The 22,508-nt window shown below is 40.2% G+C and overlaps 1 protein-coding gene across 2 annotated transcripts in view; it reads left to right on the top strand.

Moving 5' to 3' along the window:
• Positions 1-22,508, top strand: part of DYM (dymeclin) — a 332,798-nt gene that overhangs the window by 78,704 nt on the left and 231,586 nt on the right. For both annotated transcript variants that reach the window (XM_059140168.1, XM_059140169.1), the window contains exons 7-8: positions 16,713-16,838; positions 18,186-18,328. In XM_059140168.1, the coding sequence (XP_058996151.1) occupies positions 16,713-16,838; positions 18,186-18,328 (269 nt within the window). The remainder of the gene's footprint in view (positions 1-16,712; positions 16,839-18,185; positions 18,329-22,508) is intronic.

A 22,508-nucleotide genomic window follows, 5' to 3' on the forward strand; every position in this document is an offset into this window, starting at 1 on the left:
TCTCTAGTTCTACCACTCCGGACAGGTCCCTGTGAAGTCTGCTCGGAGTGGGCCATTCTGCTGGCCCCAGGCCAGACATATAGCCTCTTCCTCTGAGATCCGTTTCTGTGTTCTTAGCAACCTGTCAACTCAACCGTTTAGTTCTTAGCCTGGCCCTCATTTGCAGATTTTCAGTTATAATTTTATAAGAATGTTTATCTTTTTTTTTTTTTTTTAAGATGTATGTTTGTATTTATTTATTTGTGGGGTTGGGGAGAGGGAGACAGAGCGAACACGAGAGGGAGAGAGAATCTCAAACAGACTCTGCACTGAGCCCGATGTGGGGCCCGATCCCGCATGAACCTGAGATCATGACCTGAGCTGAAACCAAAAGTCAGATCCCAACTTACTGAACCACCCAGGTGCCCCAGAACATTTATCTTTTTTTTTTTTTTTAAATAAGTTCTATATTGGTAAAACTGAGACATTCCTAGTCGAATGTCTTTTTCTGGGTATGTCTAATTGTGTAATGTTACTTTGTCTACGTCTCTAGTACAGGGGTACTGTTGTTATCTGCTGACCTAGTCCCATCTCGCTCCTGCTGCTTTAGCCGCATCCGTGTCCATGCTGATTTGGGACAGACCAACCCACCCCTGCCCCCAGGGCCTTTGCCCCTGCTGCTGCTGCTGCTGCTGCTTCCTCCTTGACTATCTCTCCTCAGATATCTGCATGGCTCCTGTCCTGACTTTCACGCTTCCTTCTGCTCAGGGGAGGTCTGCTTCTCAGGAATAACCGCTCTGACCACCCTAAAATAGGAGCATGCTTCTCATTCTCTGTTATGTTATCTGCTTTGTTCTTTGTCTTTATACTGAACACGGCTTTGCACGTTGTCTGTTCTCTCTCTCGCTTGTATTTCTCAAATAACATTAGAAGGATGACTCTGTGAAAACAAGGACTCTTCTCGTGCCTGCATTGGTTTTGCTCACTGCTGTTATCCTTAGTATTCAGGCTAGCGTGGCATGTGGTAAACTTGACAAATATTTGTTGACTGAGTGAGATGGTAGGGGCACAACCTGTTCAGTGCGCTTAAGGCATTTTGTTTGTTTGTCATCATCTAGTCTGTACAGAAACACAGTATAGTGCTAAGGCGCGTTCACTGCAAATGCAGTGGCTCAGAGCCCTTTGTAGTTGGTATATTGTATCATGAAAACTAAGTGTCTCATAGACAGGAGAAATAGAAATAGAAAGGGGCTATAGAAGCAGAAACACTGAGAACTAATATCCTCAGATATTTCCAAATAGCAATATTTGAGGAAGTGGTAGATTAGTTATATAAATGTTGAGTGGTCCAAGACTATGTAGTATAGGGACAATCAGCTTTATAGCTCAGCAGTCCTTACATTATCCCTTAACAGTATAATAATCTCTCTCTTGTTAAGTTCATTCTAAAAAACGTATATTGGGACTATGGCATTTATCTGTAAGGTACTAGGCCCTCTACAAAGAAAGGTGTGGCTTCTGGAGCTTAGAGAGGGACAGATAATATAGAAAGAGAGTCCATGAGGCACCTGAGTGTCTCAGTCGGTTAATCAGGTTAATCGTCTGCCTTTGGCTCAGGCCATGATCCCGCATTCCTGGGATCCAGCCCGCATCGGGCTCCCTGCTCAGCGGGGAGGGAGCCTGTTTCTCCCTCTGCCTGCCGCTTGTGCTCTCTCTCCCTGCTTGTGCACATTCTCTCTCTCACAAATGAGTAAAATCCTTAAAAAAATATATATATATATAGCCCAGGGGGAGGAACTGTTCCTAAGTTTAAGAGTCATTTGGAACTGTAGTGAGTAGTAGTGACTGTGTCAGCAAAGAGCCAGAGAGGGGCCTGCTCAGGACCTCTTAGGTATAAATAATGTATCTGAAGAATCACAAGTGCATTTAGTTTGAGTAGAGCATACGGGTTGTGGGAAATTAGGGATGGACAAGCTGTGTTGTTCAATGGGGCAGAGACTTTATTTTATTTTTTTTAAAGGTTTTATTTATTTGACAGCGAGACAGTGAGAGAGGGAACACAAGCAGGAGGAGTAGGAGAGGGAGAAGTAGACTTCCTGCTGAGCAGAGAGCCCTGCTCGGGGCTCGATCCCAGGACCCTGGGGATCATGATCTGAACTGACGGCAGAGGCTTAACGATTGAGCCACCCAGGCACCTGAGTCTTGAATTTTAGAAGGACTCACTGTTTGATTACATTTAGAGTTCTCTATTTATTAAGATGTAAAATATATTATTTCATATTTATATTTATATATATACTCTTTATATAATACTTTTTAATATATATTATACATATGTTATATATATATACTCTTTCTTTAAAATCCATTCTGGAAGTATTTGGGGAGGAATGGAACTGATTAAGAATCTTATTTATGAGATTTTCTTTCTTCATAGGGTTTCTGAAATGTAATAAAATGATAGGAAATGCATATTTATGATTCAGCCCGTAAACTTATGACATTGGCTTCACTGTTATACTGTGGAAAATTTGAACATTGAAAACTCTGTTGCTAACCGTGATAAGGTGGTTCAAGAATGTGAAAAGCTGTGAACGGTTGATGGAGGAGAATGAAGGAACTGGAGGGACCTGGGTTGGCCTTGAAGGGTTTGACTGTTGGAAAAATGCCTTTCTATAGCCCTGCCTGTTGATACTTCGGCACCCTCCAGATGCAGCCTCTGCAGAGCGGGTGCCTAAAGCAAGTCAGTGTTTAAGTTTTAGGTGCTGGAAGGGAAATATCGAGTATAACTTTCAGGCTCAATCAGTGAGGTATTTAAGTCCTTACAAGCACTGAATTAAAGGTGATAGCATTTCCATACACCAAGACAGTATTATATATTAAGTTCACAATAGCATTTTAGGTGGAAAATTGATTTCTGGTGTGGTGAGGAGGGGAGGGGATCTCAGTTAAATTTTTTAAAAATATGCAGACCTTTACATGTTTATTGAAGTCTGACTTAAATATAGCTAGTACCACAAATAACATTGATTTTAGGGGTGCCTGGGTGGCTCAGTCATTAGACGTCTGTCTTCAGTTCAGGTCAGATCCCAGGGTCCTGGGATGAAACCTCGCATCGGGCTCCCTGCTCAGCAGGAAGCCTGCTGCTCCCTCTCCCACTCCCCCTGCTTGTGTTCCCTCTCTCACTGTGTCTCTCTCTGTCAAATAATAAAATCTTTTAAAAAATGTTGATTTTATAAGTTACATGCTCAGATTGTTCATAACTTGTGAATTATTGTTCATGATTATCATTAAGAAGTGTAGAAGTATTCTGTAATAGGAGAAAAACCTCTCTGGTTCTGAATGCAGAAGATGGGGCTCGAATCTGGCTCTCCTCCTAACCGGCAATGTCACTCCACGCCTCGGGTTTCTCATTTTGAAAGTAGGGGTAGCAGACCAGAACTCATTTCTTGGAAAAGACATTTGAAGACATCTAGTTCAGCTGTTCAGTATTTTAGAGAAGGAAATTGAAGTGCCTCAGTTTGGAGACCAACTCCTGTAGCTGTTGGAGGAAGAGCCAGACTGTATGTACCTCGTGTCCTTCAATGCTGTGGAGGGGACAGGGGCCGAGAGGGAGCATCTCCTCCTCTGTCTGGCGTCCTCACTGCCTACTGTGTTGCTTCAGACTGTGTTGGGGACCAAAGCAGTGCACTTGAAGATGCTTTTGTAAATTGTAAAATGCTTTAGGATTATAAAAGTGTGTTGTCTTACCCATACTAAGTACTCAGAAACATTCAGAATATTTGCTTTCTGTGTTAATTTTCCTATTTTAAATTTCTCCGTATGTAAGAGTAGCACTAGCTCACTAACAAGTCCAGTAGGCATAGGACTCGGGATGTGAGAGATTCAAAAGAACAAGGATGACTCATCTGGAAGCTGAAGAAGTTTCTGTAGTGCCTGGCTTCTTAGGAGGGCTGGTGCTCTTCCGGCATTAGGTATGACAGAAAGACTAGCGTCCATAAGAGCTGGGTCCTGGATCCTGGCTGTGTTTGCCTATTGTAGGTTATGGCCTGTGTTTGCCTGTTGTAGGTTATGTGCTATTTAGAGCCAGATGTGCATTGGGTTTTTAGGATTAGAATTCAGCTTTTCTTTATTCTAGCCCTTTCATTTTATATATGATGTCACTCAAGTACAGAGAAGGGAAGTGACTTTCCTAAGGTCAGTTTGCAGGATTCGTAGGTGGCCCTGAAAACACTTGACTCTGTCTTGAAAGAGTTTTTACTCTTATAAAGCCAAGACTGGTACAGAGTACATTTGTTACTTTCTTTTGTTGTTATTTATACATGAATGACAAAGTATGAATGCGGCAGAGTACACTAATAATTGCAAACTTTCAATTCTACCGCAAAGAGTTAATTTTCTTCTTTTTTGTGTGTGACTTATATATATTAATATTTTTTTTTTTTTAAGATCTTATTTACTTATTTGACAGAGAGACAGCGAGAGAGGGAACACAAGCAGCAGAAATGGAAGAGAGAGAAGCAGGCTTCCCACTGAGCAGGGAGCCTGATGCAGGGCTTGATCCCAGGACCCTGGGATCATGACCTGAGCCGAAGGCAGATGCTTAACTGACCGAGCCACCCAGGTGTCCCCATAGTATGATATTTATATATGTTTCCTCATTACAAGTATAATTGAACATCTCTTCATATATTCAGAAGCCATTTCTAACTTTTGATGAAGGTTTAGTAATCATTTTTAATTCTTGAGAGCTCTTCCTCTGATTGTTTCCTCTGTTTTACGAATGCAGCATATTCAGTTGACATGACAGCACTATGAACACTCATATAACCATTTTGGTATATTTGCTTTATTATTATGTCTCCATCTTTTTTAAATATTATATATGAATCTTATCAATCCAGCCTAATTTTTCATCTTTAAGGTTATCTTTAAAAACTCAATTTGTTGAACTTTATTTCAGGAAGATATGTGGCTATATTTTTATTGATACACTTGATGCAGTGTTAGATGTAGAACACTAGTTCTTTTTTTTTTTTTTTTTTTAAAGGCTTTATTTATTTATTTGACAGAGATCACAAGCAGGCAGAGAGAGAGGAGGAAGCAGGCTCCTTGCTGAGCAGAGAGCCCGATGCGGGGCTCGATCCCAGGACCCTGGGACCATGACCCGAGCCGAAGGCAGAGGCTTTAACCCACTGAGCTACCCAGGCGCCCCATAGAACACTAGTGCTTTGAGAAATCTTGAAAATGTGGAGTAGATATTGAGTTTATTTGATCGACCTCCTTGATTTTTACATATGACGGAGTTGACAGGGAAGGTGGCTAATGGAACTAGTGAGTGACCATTCTGAGACCAGAATCCAGATTTTTGATTCCTAACCTCCAGGCACTTTCTGTTCCACTGTTAAGACTTTTATAAACAAGAAGCATTCCCATGTCTTTGATTTTGTTACCTTTGAAAACTAGCCACCACCACCACTGATGGTATCTTTAATACATTCTACCACTTTTTAGTCTTCCCTCGTGTTTCACTTTCACACTCTCTCTGGTGGCATAACTCTGATATTTCTAAATTTTGGTTTTAATCCTTTGAACTTGTCTGTTGTTTTTGTTAAACTTATGTTCCATTTACATACTGTCCTGTTTCTTACCCAGTAGTAAGTCAGAAGAGGATGTTTTTTTCCTCCATATTCGTTGACTTTGTCCTTAGCCAACACTAACACCCATTTCATGAAGGCTTTTGTCTTTATCCAAGTGTTCCACTCTGCCCTAGCAGAGCAGCACAAGGTCAAGGCGCCTGTCTTTTTTTTTTTTTTTTTTTTCTTCTTCACATGAAATTAATAACTTGCTCCAACAGTAGTTTGTTTTAGGACATTTCCAGCCCAGATGGTGGAAAGTTCTTGGGATAATATGGCAGCCAGAGCAACACTTTGGCTTTTTAAAGTTGACTTTGTTTTGGCGATTGTGTGATGAAAATCTTCTGAAGATCATACAAGGACATTAAAACAAGAAAGATCTGTTGGCTTAAAACATTTTTCATCTTCTAAAAACCACCACACTCAGCATGGTAGCATTTTGGTTTCTTTCAAGTATTGGCCTGTCTGGCTCTTTTCCCTGATTATTTGGCATTTAGGGATAGGCCAATTAATACATTTTAGATTTTGTTTTCACAGAAGTCTAACATTGCCTTGAATTCCCTTTTTTGAGCATTATAGAAAGTTCCAGCAAGAAATGACAGTAGAGATCATCTTGCCTGATGTACTTATTTAAAACTGAGACCCAAAGGGATTATTTGTTGAAATTGAAAGAATGAGTTTAATAGAGAGCTGAGAAGCAGAGCCAGGGTCTCCTGATTTTGGCTCAGTGACTTTTATACATACCACAATCTGATTTAATTTTGTTTGCTCTTATTTCATTATGTCCTTAGAGTTGAATCAAGAAAAGTTTAATTTTAACATTTATGACAGTCTTCTATTTTTAGTTCTTGATTAATTTAATTTTGGAGCATATTGCTTAAATATCCAAACGCATGAAAATATATGTGAACAGTCTCCTGCCTACGCTGGTCCTCCATCTGTCCAGCTGTCCCATTTGCTTCCATAAGGAACCACTGTGCTTAGTGTCTTCCATGTCCTTCCTGAGGATGTTCATGCGATGTAGATGCGGTTATGAACATAGGATATTATTTCTTCCTGCATTCACACAAAAGGTGGGAAATCGTACATTCTGTTTTGAACTTTCCTCTTTTTCCAGTTGAAAGTCTATCCTGGCAGCTTCTGTACACATGCATTTGAAGAGCTTTCTCATTTTTGTTACGGGAATATTCAACTACCCCAAAGTTTACCCTTTCAGAGTATATCATTAGGTTGTTTTGTTTTTAGTATATTCACAAAAGTTGTGAAATTGTCATCACCATCAAATTTTGGATCTTCACCACTGCGCAGAGAAACCCTGTACCCATGAGCAGCCACTTCTCATTTCTCCCTCTGCCCGGCCCTAGTAACAGCTAATCTGCTATCTCTGTGGATTTGCCCTTTTGGGACATTTCCTACTAATGGACTTAGACCTAGGCTATGTGGTCTTTTATGTCTGGCTGCTTTCACTTAGCACAATGAGTTTAAGGTTCACCCTTGTTGTAGCAAGTCTCAGTACTTCATTCCCTTTTATTACTGAGCCGTATCCCATTGTCTGTGTACACGCATTTTGCTTATCCATTTGTAAGATGGTAAACATTTGGGTTGTTTCTGGGTTTTGACCATTACTAATAATGCTGCTTCGAGCACTCCTATATAAGGTTTTGGGTGGACTTACGTTTTCTGTTCCCCTGGGCATGTATCTACAAGTAAAATGGCTATTCATCTGGTAATTGTGTGTTTAGCTTTCCTCAGAGGCTTCATCATTTTACATTCCCATTGGCCTTGCGTGTGAGCTCTATCTAATTTCCTACATCCTTTCTCATTCTTCTAAAAAAAAAAAAACCAACAACAGTATGATCTGTGGTAGGTCAATATCAAATTATATGTAATCATTCCCTTCTTGTTGGATGTTAGAGTTATTAACATTGTTTTTTGTTTTTGCTCCTATCCATTGCTCATTTTCATACTGGGGCCTCTGTTGTATCTGTTTCTAGGATCCATTTTATATTAGGAAGATTAGCCCTTTGTGACATAAATTTAAAGTATATGTTTTTCTAAATTTACCTTTTGACTTATTGGCTTATAGTATGCTTTTCTTTTGCCATAATAAAGTTTTAAACACGGTTTTTAAGAATTTGAATTTGTCTGTCTTTTGCAGTTTTTAGGCCTTCTGAATGGGCTTTTTGGCTCATTGCTGACCCTTTTGGCCCTTCTGCTGGTTGCCTTCGTGTACTTTTCATTCTAGCCCCATTTGACTTCCTTAAATATGCTAAATATCCTTAAATAAAAATGTTTCTAGCTCAGAGCCTTTGCATGTGCTGGTCCCTCTCTCCGGCAGACCCTTCTCTTGCCTTCTTACTTCTTTCAAGTCTTTGCTCAAATGTCAACTTCATGTTGAGTCTTATTGTTTAAAATTGTAACACGTCTTTAATTGATTGTCAGTGGCCCCCCAGATTCATTCTCCTCTTCTTTATTAGACTTTGGCTGGGCAAAAGCTGTCCAGGTAAAGATGTTGCTGGTCAGCCTCGCTTGCCAGCTAGATCGAGAGACATGTGTACCCCAGGAAGTGATATATACACCATTTGTATTACTTAAAAAGAATTGATGTGCCTTGGAGTGAATTTTCTCCCTTCTCGCTGATGGGAAACTTGGAAGTATGTGCAGAGGGTGACAGAACTTCCTTTCCAGCATGGCCTTTGTATTTTATTAAGTAGATCCTGCTTTATCAGATTGTTAAGTGGCAGAGAAATGAACTTTGATGTGGTTTAAAGGATGATTTTGGATTTCTTTCATAGTGGTTTAGCATAACTATTCCTTACCCTTCCTCCCCAACCAGGTACTCCTGTCCAGCCTTCATGCACTGATTGTTTCCTTCAGAGCACTTATAATCTTTTAGTTTATTATGTAGCATATTTATTTGCCTGTCCTCTCGAATATAAGCTCCAGGAGGCCTGGCATATAGTAAGTGCTCAGTGAATATTTGGAATGAATGGTTGGAAAGGCCTTCTATAAAGCATGTTATAAGAGAACCATCCATCTTGTCGTGTAGGGTTGTTTTTTTTTTTCCTTTAAGATTTAAACTTCTGATATATTTGGGATTTCTTTTAGTTCAGGGTCTGAGGTATAGATTCAAGCTTTTGGGTTTTTTCCCCCCCTTTTAGAAGGCTATATAGTTGTTCCAACAGTATGTATGTATCTCACTATCTTTTTAGTATCATATTGATGAAGTCCATTTATAACTTGTATAACAATGATTTACAAATAAGAAATACCTGCTTGTCTCCTCAGTAGATTTCTTCTAAGAGAGATCATTGTATTCTCAGTCATTATCAAATCCGAGTGACTGTAATGTATTTAAACTGCTTTTTATTCTATGTACACATAAAAAGATGCTAGATGCTCTTCCTTCTAGGTAATTTTTCTGTTTCTCTAAATCTTATATTTTTATTCATATTAAATGGTATGTTGACATGTGGAATAGCTTGATTTTTGGCTCATAGTTATAGGCTATTTTGTGACTAGGAATTGCAAATGCTGTATGTGCTCTGCTACCAAGCTTTATATTGAGTAAAAAGTGTTTTTTTTTTTTTTAAACCAAAGTATGTATTTGCTTTTTATGGCTATTACAAATTAGAGGTGCCTGTGAGTGTTGGAATGCTGTTTGTTTCTTCTGTAGGAACAACATTTCTAGGTGTAAAATCTTTCAAATAGTGCTTAAATGCTTTTAATGACTAAATGCTTTTAAACAATCTGTGACCGTGCACTCTGCCAGTATTTAAACGTTTAACTTACATCTTTGATGGGGCAAATGTGATAGTTAATTTTGTGTGACAGCTTGACTGAACTGAGGGGTGCCCAGAGGTCAAACATGATTTCATTTTTTCTGGGTGTGTCCATGAGTATGTTTCGGGAAGCAGTTAGCATCTGAATTGGTAGACTTTGTCAAAAAGATCAGACTCACCAGTGCTGGGATCATCCAGTCTGTTGAGGGCATGAGTAGAACACAGAGATGGAGGGAGGGTAAATTTGCTCTCCTGCTTGAGCTAAGACATCCGTATTCTACTATCCTTGGACACTGGTGCTCCTGACTCTCAGGCCTTCATACTTAGACCAGGGTTTTTCTGGTTCTCAGGCCTTTGTGTCTTGATGTGTACTGTACCACTGGCTTTCCCGGGCCTTCGCTTTGCAGATGCCTTGTAATGGAACTTCTCAACTTCTGTAATTGTATGAGCCAATCCCTTATATTAAATCTCTTTTTGTATATGTCTCTTCATATATTGTGGATTGTTTCTCTGCAGAGCCCTAACTAATACAGTAAGTGTGGCTAACTTATTGCTATGATCTGAATGTTTATGTCCTCCCCGAATTCATAACCTCCAAGGTGATGGTATTTGGGGAGGAGGGGGATGGTTAGGTCCTGAAAGCAAAGCCTTAATGGACGGGATTAGTGCCCTTGTAAAAGATACCCAGGAAAGGTCCCTTGCCCCTCTTCTACCTTGTGATATCAGCAAAAAGATGCTCGCTGTCTGTGAACCAGAAGGGTAGCTCTCATCAGATGCTGAATCTGCAGGTGCCTTGATCTTGGACTTTCTAGTCTTCAGAACTGTGAGGAGAGAGTCTTTTGTTTATAAGCCACCCAGTCTCTGTTAGTTTTATTGCAGTCCGCAAGCACTAAGATACTCATGTTGGATAGTTTTTCCCTAGTTGCAGTGCCTGTTACTTTGACTGTTTGCAGTAAAGTGAGAGAGAGAGGAATCATTAAGACCACCTGTGGTCAAAACGAGGTTAGATATTATCCTCAGACTATTACTTATGAAATTTTTTTCCTAGGAAATTTCACCGTAGAGGTAATCAGTTTGGAGCAAATGTTTCTCCCACTCATTTTCTTCATGCCCTTCCCATTTAAAAAGTTTAAGGTAATAAAAACGGTCACCTATAATCTCATCTCTCAGGGTGGCTTTTTAAATTTTTTGCCTGTTCGCATCTGCATACTTATATTCATTCATATGGTACATAATCTTCTGCTGTCTTTGCTCAGTGTTGTGTCATGAAGCAAATAGTTCCATAAAGTATGTTTCCAAAGTAGATGGCATAATGTTTTGTGAGGCTAGCCTAACCCTGATATTAAAACCCAACAAACATTACGTAAAAAGAAAATTACAGACTTCTGTCTTTTATCAGTATAAGAGAAAAATCTCTTAAAAATAAACAGTAAGTTGGGGCCCCTGGATGGTTCAGTTGATTAAGCGTCCAACTCTTGGTTTTAGCTCAGGTCATGGACTCAGGGTCATGAGACCAAGCCCCACGTCAGGCTCCACGCTCAGTGCAGAGTCTGCTTGAGATTCTCTGCCTCTCCTCTTCCCTCAGTCCCTCGTCTGGCTCATGCTAGCACTCACTCTCTCAAATAAATAAATAAATAAAATCTTTATTTGTTTTATTTTTTTAAAATGTATTTATTTGAGAGAGAGCATGCATGTGTGCATGGGAAGGGGGCAGCGGGGAGAAGCAGATGCCCTACTGAGCAGGGACTCTGATGTGGGGCCCCGATCCCAGAACTCTGAGATCATGACCTGAGCTGAAGGCAGAGGCTTTAACCCACTGAGCCACCCAGGCGCTCTAAATAAAATCCTTAAAAAAAAAATTAGCAAGTTGTATCCAGCAATATATGGAAAGGGCAGTACATCATCATCAGTGTGGTTTACCTGAAGAATGTGATACAGTTAACACTTGAAATTCAATCAACATAATTTGCTATATTAACAGAATAAATTAGAAAAGCCATATGAGGTGTCTCAGTAAGTGTAGAAAAAGCATTTGACCAAATTCAACATCCATTCATGGAAAAAGAAAAGTGTTCTTGATTTAGGTTGCTATCACTGTCTCTGAGTTCTAAATCTAGAAGCCTGACTTTCTTGATTAGTCTTCGTCTTTCTTGCCTACTTTAAGTATCCGGTCTGTCACTGAGTGCTGCTCGTTTCATTTGTTCCATGTCATTCAAGTCTGGTTACTCTTTGCCATTCCTTTGGTCACTGTTTTCCTTAAGTCCTCACAGGGCTCCAGTGGGAAGTTTATTGCACACGCTTTGTTTCTTGAATTAAAGCGTTTCCTCACTTCTGTATGTCTAACTTCTGATGCCCCCTTCATTCTACTGTCCCTGATTTTGGACACGTCAGGCATAGGATTGAGTCGATCACATTCTTCGCTTCAAGGGTTGTTATCATTACTGGTTCCTGTGAGGCCCATCGCTCCCAGCATTTGGTGTTAATCCATTCACTTATTCCCGTTTATTCCCATTCCTTGATCTCCTTTCCTGTAAACAGCCATTTTAAGTGTGTTTAGTGCATTGTTTATTTATATATATGTGCAACTAAATGTTATATGTACATGGGTTTTGTTTGTTTGTTTGTTTGTTTGTTTGTTTTTAAGTAGGGTTCATGCCCAGTGTTAGGATCAGGAGCGCAGGTGCAGCCAGCATGGTGCCAGTGACTCCGAGATCTCTCGACGTTGTGCTTAAGCTCATTGCTGGGGCTGTGGTCTCATCTGAAGTCTCATCTAGGAGGGGGAGAGCCTGCTTTCTAGATTCCCACTTGCTGTTGTCAGGATTCAGTTACTCAAAGGAAATCGGACCTCAGTTTTTTAGCTGTGGACTGGAGGCCTCCTTTATTAGTTCTTTGTTGGGTGGACTTCTCCATATGTCAGCTCACAACAAGGTAGCTGGCTTCCCGCAGAGAAAAAACGAAGAAAAGGAAAAGAAAGGCAAGAGAAGGTGCCCAATGCAAACGTGTTCATTTTGTAAATTTACCTCCACATGGTAGTGGCATCCTTTCACTTTTATGTTTATGAGAAGTGAATTACTATATTCAGGCTGCACTCAGGGGGAGGCAGTACACAAGGACATATCAATGGCAGGAAGCAGGATTTTATGGGGTCCTTTTAGAGTTTGCCTACCACAGTCCTCTAACAGTTCTGCGAGTTTCTCTTTGGCATATATATGTATGTTGGGTCATAGTCGTCCTGTCTGAGGACGACTGCTCTGGTTAGTATTCCCATCAGCACTACTTGAGGGTTTATATATCACCATATGCCTACCAATACTTCATATTTTCCAGGGCAGAAAAGGGTATCACAGTGTTTAAAACTGTTAATATACTTTGCCCTTTTTTCCTAGTGGAGTTCTTGTCTTTTTCTTGGCCATTTGCAGGAGTTGTTTGTAACATTCTAGATAGGAGTTTCTTATTCTTCTAATCTATCATCTGCTTGTTACTTTTGTCCAAGGTTTCATTTGTTAAGTAATAATCCTTAATTTTAATGTGATTAAGTACATTTTTGGGCTTTATGGTTTGTGCTCTCAGGCTTTTAAGAAGTCCTTCCATGTGGCTTATGTTCCACACTTAACCATCATTTGTTTTCCTGTGTTAACTTTAGCTTTACGATTCACATCCAGGTCTTTAACCCATCTGTGATGGAGCTTTGAGTGTGTTGTTAGATAGGGACCATCACTGTTTTCTTAGTAAAGGAGCCAGTTGTTCCTAGCACCATCCTCTGTGTAGTCTCTTCTGTCCTCATTGATTCGTGAATTTGTCTTTGTTGTGTGTTGTCTACACCTGCACCACAGGTGTGAGCCATATTTGGTTCTTAGGTGGGTTTCATTCATTTGCCTGTTTTGTGTGTGTGTGTGCAAATAACCATGCTGTTTTTATTGTTACAGCTGCGTGGCATGGCTTGATACCTGGTGGTGAAAGTCTCTCTCTTCACTCTTTATTTTCAAGGTTGCCTTGGCCATGTTTACTCTTCCATAAAAAGTTTAGAGTCACTTGAGGACATTCCTAGAAAAGTTCCTGACTTAACTTTAGGATTAATTTGTGTAGAATTATTATTTTCATGGCATTAAGTCATTCCATTCAGATCACTCTATGTGTCTTTTGTTTTACTGCTGATAAATGATGCTGGTCAGAAAAATGAATAAAAGATACCCTCTCAGTCAATCAGCAGCATCGTGGTCCTTCATGAAATTCCCGTTATGTTTGCAATCATTTTTCTTTTGTATTATGATCAGGTGTTACATGGCCTCACACATTTTTTCCTTTTTGCTATTCCAAATTATGTATGCTTTGTCCACTGTGCTCATGAGTCTATTCAGGAAGACCCAGTCAGTCAGTTCCAATAAAAATCAGAGCATTAAAGATCCTTTAGTCTTTGGACACCTGGGCGGCTCAGTCAGTTAAGTGTCCCACTCTTGATTTCAGCTCAGGTTGTGATCTCAAGGTGGTGAGATTGAGCTCTGTGTGAGGCTCCCTGCTGGGCATAGAGACTGCTTAAGATTCTCTCTTTCTCCCTTTCACTCTCTCAAAAATTCACAAAAAAGAAAAGATCTCTCTGTCTCTCTATCCATTTATCTATTGAGTGTCTATTACGTACTAGAGTTGGGAATACAAATAACTAAAAAATGGAAGGATCCTAGCTAGAATCTCGTGTATTTTAGTGAAAAAGAGAGTCGTCTTGGGACACCTTGGTGGCTCAGTTGGTAAAGCATCTAACTCTTGATTTTGGCTCAGGTCATGATTTCGGCTCGGATCAGGATCTCATGGGTCATAAGAAGGAGCCCCACTTGCACGTGTGCACATGTTCTCTCTCAAACAAATAAATCTTAAAAAAAAAAAAAAAAAAAAAGGAAAGAAACTCATATGTGTATAACTGCTTGCCAGTCATTTTTTAGGGCTTAACTTAATGTCACTTTTTTATAAGAGCTTTACAACCAGAATTCCCTATAATCCTTTCATGCTGTGACCTGCTCTCTTTCTTTACGATCCTTTTTGGTGTAATTATTTCTTGAGTTCTGTTTTCTTCATTAAATTGTAAGCTCCAAAAAGGTAGGAGCCTTATCTATTTGTTGATGGATGTGTCTCTAATATGGGACATAATGCCTGTCTAGACATAGTAAGAATAGGGTCTTTGTAAATATTTGTTGAAAGACCTACAAAGCGGAGTACGATGTAATAAACAATTTAGTAGAACTTTTATCCGTAGACCTACAGAAGCACACAAGGGGGACCACTTAGTTCTGTTTAGGAATTTTTGGGAATGGATTTACAGCTTCATATGAAACTACAAATGTCCTGTTGAGTCAATATACTTAAAGTGCTGTCCGCTTTCCTTGCCTCCCAACAAGAAACCCTCTACCCTTCACTCCTATAGCTTTACAGAATTTGGATTTGGGACATAGAAAAAGATGTTAAATTATAAGTTCGAAACCATTGCAGGTGATTCTTTATTATTGATGCAGTAATTATCAAATGTCCTGGAGGTGGTCATCTATCTAGGTAGGCTCTACCCTGTAGCAAGATATTTTGCTCTTTAGGATTTGGCTTTAAGCCCTGATGTAGCTAAAAGCCTAGCCAGTTGACATGGAGAGTGGATTTCTGACAGGCATGGGCTATATGAATACATGATAACTGTGATGCAAAATCTTTCGGGTTCTAGGCAGTCAGATCAGCATTATGAAGAATTAATGAATCATAGCATGACATGTCAGGCTTGTCATTCAGTTCAAGGAGTAAGAACAAATATAAGAGTTGTGTTTTTTGTGGCTAATATTTACAACACTACTTACGAAACTGTCAGGAGAGGGAATTGTTCTATAATACTTTTGAATGAGATTTCTGAGTAGAACTGAGATTTATTCATTACATAATATCAATTGCCTGGACCTCTTCTGTTTCAAATATTTATTTTTTAAAAAGATTTTATTTATTTATTTGACAGAGATCACAAGTAGGCAGAGAGAGAGAGAGAGAGAGAGAGAGAGAGAGGGAAGCAGGCTCCCTGCTGAGCAGAGAGCCCGATGCGGGGCTGGATGCCAGGACCCTGAGATCATGACCTGAGCTGAAGCAGAGGCTTTAACCCACTGAGCCACTCAGGTGCCCTCATATACTTTATTTTTAAAAGAGATTTCTATCAGCAATAATTCCTTAAAATATTTGCAGAATTTACACTTGCCCAGTTCTAGAATCAAGTCACGTTTAATTTGCTTAATGAGCCTCATTTAAATAGGTGTTAAGTGTTTTTTGGTCGGGGGGGACTTTCCATGAGTATTTCAGTTGTGTCACAATATTTTGATATTCCTTTAGAGCTGTTACTCTTTTTGCTGTGTTGGTTGAGATTTGCACTTTCCTGATCTGTTACTTGTCCCCCTGAAAATCATGTTATACTTTTGAAATAACTAAAGATTTCTCGAGGCATTTATTCCTGTTTGTGCTTCCTGCTCAGCCAAAACTTCGTTTCCTTTTTATTGGATCTAAGATTTATTTCTGAAGGGGGGCTGATGGTCTTGGGAGAAACATGCTTAATAAAACAGGTATAATGTGTTCCCTGTACACATTTTGCCGACCATGCAGAGCTGGCCTTGAGGCCGCAGACAGTAGAGGTAGAGATTGTTAGGATATACCGTTGTTTTCATTGTAAAGTGATTATTGCCACGAAAAGGCATCGTTTTCTTTCCTGCACTGGGGACTTCTCTTCAGTTTGACACTCTGCATATTCCAGAATATGTTCTGTATTATAACTAAACAAGGATGAACGTAGAGCTTTAGGGTGAATCTTCCAAGCTGAAACTGCTGGTAACGCTTTCCGTTATACACCAAGAGACTTGCTGTTCAGCGGAGGATGGGAACTGGAAAGTAGGAAAGTCATGGGATGCCTGACCCAAGTGCAAGAGCTAATGGCTGGGAAAGGGCTTCATATATTTGCTTGACTTCATTTGTGTGTGTGTGTGTGTGTGTGTGTTTTAAGATTTTATTTATTTGACAGAGAGATAGCACAAATGGGCAGAGTGACAGGCAGAGGGAGAGGGAGAAGCAGAATCCCCGCCGATGTGGGACTCAATCCCAGGACCCTGGGATTGTGACCTGAGTCAAAGGCAGCTGCTTAACTGTCTGAGCCACCCAGGCACCCCCTAATTTTTATGTTAAATGTATTAGTATTTCTTTATAATCTAGAAACATGTTGAATATTTACGTTGTGTTTTTAAATGTATAGCTTCTTTAGAAAAGAGCTAATTTCCAATGGTATCATTATTCTGTTTGTTTCCTATTTCTCCAGAGATATTACGTACGAAATCTCAGTTGAAGCTGTATCAACAATGGTGGTTTTCCTTTCTTGTCAACTCTTCCACAAGGAAGTTTTGCGACAGAGCATCAGCCACAAGTATTTGATGCAAGGTCGATGGTATGTTTCTCTTTTACATTTTTCTACTTCTTAGTGTCTACGTCTTTATTTCTGGTCTTGTCCTCTAACCTCGCTGTTGTCCCAGCTGTCCAGCCAGGCATTTCCTTCTGTGATTCTGTCCACACTCCAAACCCAAGGCACAAGGAACCAAATTCTGTTTTCCTGTTTCAGCGGTCCCTTTCATCTCCACGGCTTTTCACGTCTCTGGTGTTTGTGTTTTCTTTCTAGAAGTGAAACTTTGAAGCCCTCTTTCTCCTTTCTCTGCATCATTCTCTATGTCTATGCGCTCAGCCAGTCCTGCTTGTCCACTGAAATTATTTCGAATCTTCCCCTTTTCATCCGTCTTGTCAAAATGGCCACATCTCCACGCGGTCACCCTGTGTCTGGACTAGGCCAGCAGCGTCTCAGCTGACTGCTCCTACTTGCATGCAGTCGCGGTACTAACTGTGCGCCAACCACGTGCCGGCACGCGTGGCTCTTGAGTGGCAGCTTACAGTCTTCTAATGGGACTGGGGTAGATAAAATACACACGCGTGCACACGCGCACACACACGTCTTCTGTGGACACATTCTTCACAGAACTGGCGAATGCCAAACAATTACAAATAAAGCAGCTTCGATTAAAGTTCTCAGGGAGTGGGAGGAGCTTTGTCTTTCTCACATCTTGCTGCCTGGGTTATCTGTGTGGCACCTTCTCGCTCCCTTGATTGTACCTGTGATACGGTCACAGAATCCTGTAAGGCTGTTTGGAACATATTTGCAAATCACTGGTAATAGAGAAGGAGCCTGCCCTCTGGCTCAGGAGTCTATTACAGAGTCTTCTCTAGATTGCTGGAATTGATTTATCACTTTACTTTGTGGACACGTACCTTTTTCACCTGCGTTCTCTCCCTTCTCTCATTCCATTACTTGAAAGAGTAGAAATATATATTTATTTCATATGCATGCATAAATTGAATAATCTCATGCTTAAAATATGTAGTTTTTATATTGATGCTTTTTAATTCTTGCTTTTCCCTACTGATTCTGTGTTACTACCTCCCTTCAAGAACCAGGTACTATATAATACACTTATTGTCACCTGTTACACAGAGTACCAGTACGGTAACCGGCGCTCAAGAGTTGAAGTGACTTGACCAACAGCTATGGCATAGAAACAGGAAAGCCAGAATTAAGCCTCAAGTCTGATCTCAGAGCCCATAGCCTTCCCTCTTATGTGACAGTGCTACATTTCTTTGAATTATGCTAATCCCTTTGCTATTAATAGATTATATAAATGATATTATACAAAATCAGGGGACTTCCATAACCATGAGTTTGATTTTCTTCTTTTTTCTTTTTGTGTAGTCTTCCATATACCAGCAAACTTGTGAAAACCTTATTGTATAACTTTATCAGACAAGAAAAGCCACCCCCTCCAGGAACACATGTGCTCCCACAGCAGTCGGACGGGGGAGGACTGCTCTATGGGCTCGCATCAGGAGTAGCAAGTAAGTCTAATCAGATTCTGTCCGTTCTTTGATGTAGACAGAGTTTGTCTAATACGTCATAAGAAATTCTGTCCACTTGGCCACCACTGCTGGCTCTGCGGAGCTGGCTAAATGTGAAATACTGGAAATAATTTAAAATGTTTTTTCCATTTAGTGCCGTGATTGATGCAGTGAAATGTATGCAAATAATTGTTTACCTGTAAGACACCATTTTTCAAGAATAATGTTTGTAAATCTGCACATCGTATGAATTTTAACTGCACATGATAAATGCGACTAAGCTCTTAAGAAGTTTTTACTGCTTGTGCTTTGAGGAAATCATGCTATTTTAGAGGCTTTATTGCTTAAGATCTTACATGGCTAATTAGGTGTAGTTTTCTTGTTATACTCAAGGTTTCATTTGCTCAGCAACAAATTAGCACATTTTGAAGAGTTTTTTATTAAATTCTGAAGTGGCACAAATGTGGGTTTTATCAGATTGGAAGCAGATTTCATTAACTGCAGAAAATCCTTTCCCACCCAACAGTAAAGCCTCATTTCTGCTTCACGATGTTGGACTTGAAGACACGAGGGGTGGCGAGTCTAGCTCCGGCTCTCCCTGGTATTAGTGGGGCGGGTCTGTGGCATGTGAAGTCTCAGAAACTGAACTTTTGCTTTTTTCTAAAGGAGAAACAAAAAGCAGACTGGTACTTTGGCACAGGCACTCTTCCTAAACTAGCAGTGTACGCGTACCACGTCGTGCACAGTTGGGCTGTTTGAAGGAATGCTACCCAGGGCTGAAATCCACAGCAAAATTATGGCTGTGACGTGCTTGCCGTGCTCCAGAAGGAATATCAGTACGATAGGAAAATGTAGTCCTGTTTGATAATGGACTTGGTAGTGGTCTTGGGAACATCTTTGGGTTAAGAGACCTCTGTTGACTTTTGGAATTGATTTGTGGACCAGGCTTTCTAGGTTTGCCTTCCCTTGATTTCTTTTAATACTATGGTTTGAATTACACTTGTGCTCCCTCATTGCTTTGTGTTTGGTGATGAGCAGGCTCCCTAGAAAGCCTGGCCTGCCGAGGTTTGTGCTCTGACTTGCCCTTGTTTCAGATGACGAGGCTGTACCAGGCTGGCACACTCATGGTCTCTGAAGGCAACACAGCAATGGCTGCTTTCTTCCCGTGGAAAGGCTTTTCATAATCCATTAGTATTTTTTTTTCCATCGTTAAACTGGTGCAAGTATATAAAAGCTAATATTTTCCAATATTTCAGGGTGGTTGAAGTTTTTTTTTAAGATTTTAAAATTTCATTTAAGAGTTTTATTTATTTGAGAGAGAGAGAGCATGAGCAGGGGAGAGGGACGGAGGCAGAGGGAGAACCAGACTCCCCACTGAGCGGGGAGCCCGATGTGGGGCTCGATCCCCGGACCTTGAGATCATGACCTGAGTTGAAGGCAGACGCTTAACCGACTGAGCCACCCAGATGCCACTGGTTGAAAATTTTGGGGGAAGAGATGATAGTATAAGTTCATTAACTGCTTTCTTCAAAACAAAGGCAATACTTTGCACTCTTTTTTTTATAAGGACAAACATAGATTCGTGTGTTATGTTTAGTTATTCTTGCAGTTATGTGTTATCAGAATAATGTCCAGTATGGTAATGTGGTGTCATTAGTCCTAGGTGCCAAAGAGCTTTTACACTTTACCTCTGCCCTACCTAGTTAGCAGGGTACCAGAAGGAAGGCCTTAATTTTCTCAGCTTCCAGTTTCTTTGTCTACTGAATGAGAAGGCCAGGATGGATAATTGCTAAGATTATTTTCCATATAACTTTTGATGATTCTATGGCCTTTCCCCTTACCATTAAAAAAAGGTAATATTCAGAGTCTGGGGGAGGTAGTGGTGAAAAAAAATTAATATTAGTTAAGGACATGAAAATGGACTTATGGGGGCACCTGGGTGGCTCAGTCAGTTAAGCATCTGGCTTTGGCTTAAGTGATGGTCCCAGAATCCTAGGATCCAGCCCTCTGTGTTTTGCTCTGTGCTCCCCCGCTTGTGTGCTTTCTCTCAAATAAATAAATAAAAATCTTAAAGAAAAAAAAAGTAAAGAAAATGGACCTAGATTTTTAGTGTACTGTAGTCAAAAGACATTTTATATAGCTTCTTACACTTCATAAATCTATTCATATAAAGGTATGAGTAATGATAAGAGTGATTATTCATTGTTTCATAATATGCGACTCAAAACCTTATAAAAAACAGCAAAAAGGTGTTCTCTTCCAAAGCACAGCTATGTATTATGGGGGAAAGAAAAAGAAAATATGGTCATGTAATTTCGAATTAAGTCACATTCCATGAAAGTTAATCAAGTTAATGAGGAAATTTAACTTCAGTTGTGTGATCACTTTTGAAGATCTTTTGGTTGGTAGTTAAGGAGTTTTCTTACTTTAATATTGGCTTGAGAAAAATATGATTTGGAAGCTCCTCACTGAAAAAAAACAACAACTCCAAAGCCAAATGTAAATGATAAACTTTTGGATTAAATTTATTTGCACTGGGATTGAGTTTTTTCTGGAAACTCAGTAGAAAGTGATCTTTACATAGCAGTATATGCCTGGTATCTGCTGCTTGAGTCATTCCCTTTGAAACAGAGCGCCTTATTTTGGAGACTTCCTAGTTTTGGATGGTGAAGTCTTGCTGGCACTGGGAGAGGAAGAGGAGCTTCCTCATGCGAGCTGAGTAGTGAACCACACGTCTGGACCCTCCCAGCAGTTAGGCAAGGCTTTCTCCAGTTTAGTCTCACTTTTTCAGATATATTTCTGGTTATTCTGCTATTTGTTTCCCAGACTCTAGCAAGAGCTCTGTTGCTCATTACATGCCTGGCGCCTCCCCCGTTCATGTCTTTCCTTGGATTCTCTCCTTCACTTAGAATCCTGCTTTCTCTTCTGACTTTATTCTGCCCATCCATCTATTAAGGGCCATCTCAAGTACCACCTTCCCCACGAAGACTTCCTCTTCTCTCCTAGCCAGGTGTGCTCTTCACCTGTGACATGTTTTCTTTGTTTGTTTGTTTTTTTAAGATTTAATTAATTTATTTATTTGACAGAGAGATCACAAGTAGGCAGAGAGGCAGGCAGAGAGAGGAGAAAGCAGTCTCCCTGCTGAGCAGAGAGCCCGATTCGGGGCTCGATCCCAGGACCCTGGAATCATGACCTGAGCTGGAGGCAGAGGCTTTAAGCCACTGAGCCACCCAGGTGCCCCCGCTGTGGCATGCTTTTACTCTTCTTTGTGCCGTGGACTACAGTATACAGACCTCATTCTCCATAACTGGCCTCTACATACGATACAGCAAAAACCAAGATGTCTGTAACCCTTGAGAGTTTATAGAGCACTTTTCATGTATCTCACTTTATTCTCATAACAAGCTTGTCAAATACATGGTTTTACCTTTTTATAGTATGGTTGATGAAGAGATGTTCCTAGTTAAGATTTTTCTAAGATTCACCTAGGAAAGAGGTGTTGTTGGTTTGGAATTGAGCTCAGTTCCTTTGACTCTTAACCTTTGTTTTCCTGTCTTTTCTCGTCCTAACCTGAGTCCTGAGTGTGTTGGCTGGTGTTTGACTTAATGTGAGCGTGTTCACTGCTGTCTCCAGCACAGCACCTTACATCTGTGGCCTGTCAGTAAATACTTGCTGCACGTACTGAAATACTAAACGCTAGTAACTCGTCTACACTCCAGATAGAGTGAATTCAGTTTATAATAACACATCTGTCATTATTAAATGCCTTCTGTTTTCCAGTTACTTTAGTAGCTAACTTACATACATAATTTCATGTGCCCTTTATTTTTATTTTTTAACATTTTATTGTAGAAAATTTCAAAGATGGATAAAAGTGAGAGGTTGGGAGAATGACCATCTATCCATAACCCATCTTTAAGAATGAGCAACATTTGGGGCGCCTGGGTAGCTCAGTGGGTTAAGCCGCTGCCTTCGGCTCAGGTCATGATCTCAGTGTCCTGGGATCGAGTCCCGCATCGGGCTCTCTGCTTGGCAGGGAGCCTGCTTCCTCCTCTCTCTCTCTCTGCCTGCCCCTCCATCTACTTGTGATTTCTCTCTGTCAAATAAATAAATAAAATCTTAAAAAAAAAAAAAGAATGAGCAACATTTTGCTGGTTTTTTTTTTCTCATTTATCTGTCT

Source organism: Mustela lutreola, chromosome 11 (assembly GCF_030435805.1).
Source record: "Mustela lutreola isolate mMusLut2 chromosome 11, mMusLut2.pri, whole genome shotgun sequence".
Taxonomy (NCBI): domain Eukaryota; kingdom Metazoa; phylum Chordata; class Mammalia; order Carnivora; family Mustelidae; genus Mustela; species Mustela lutreola.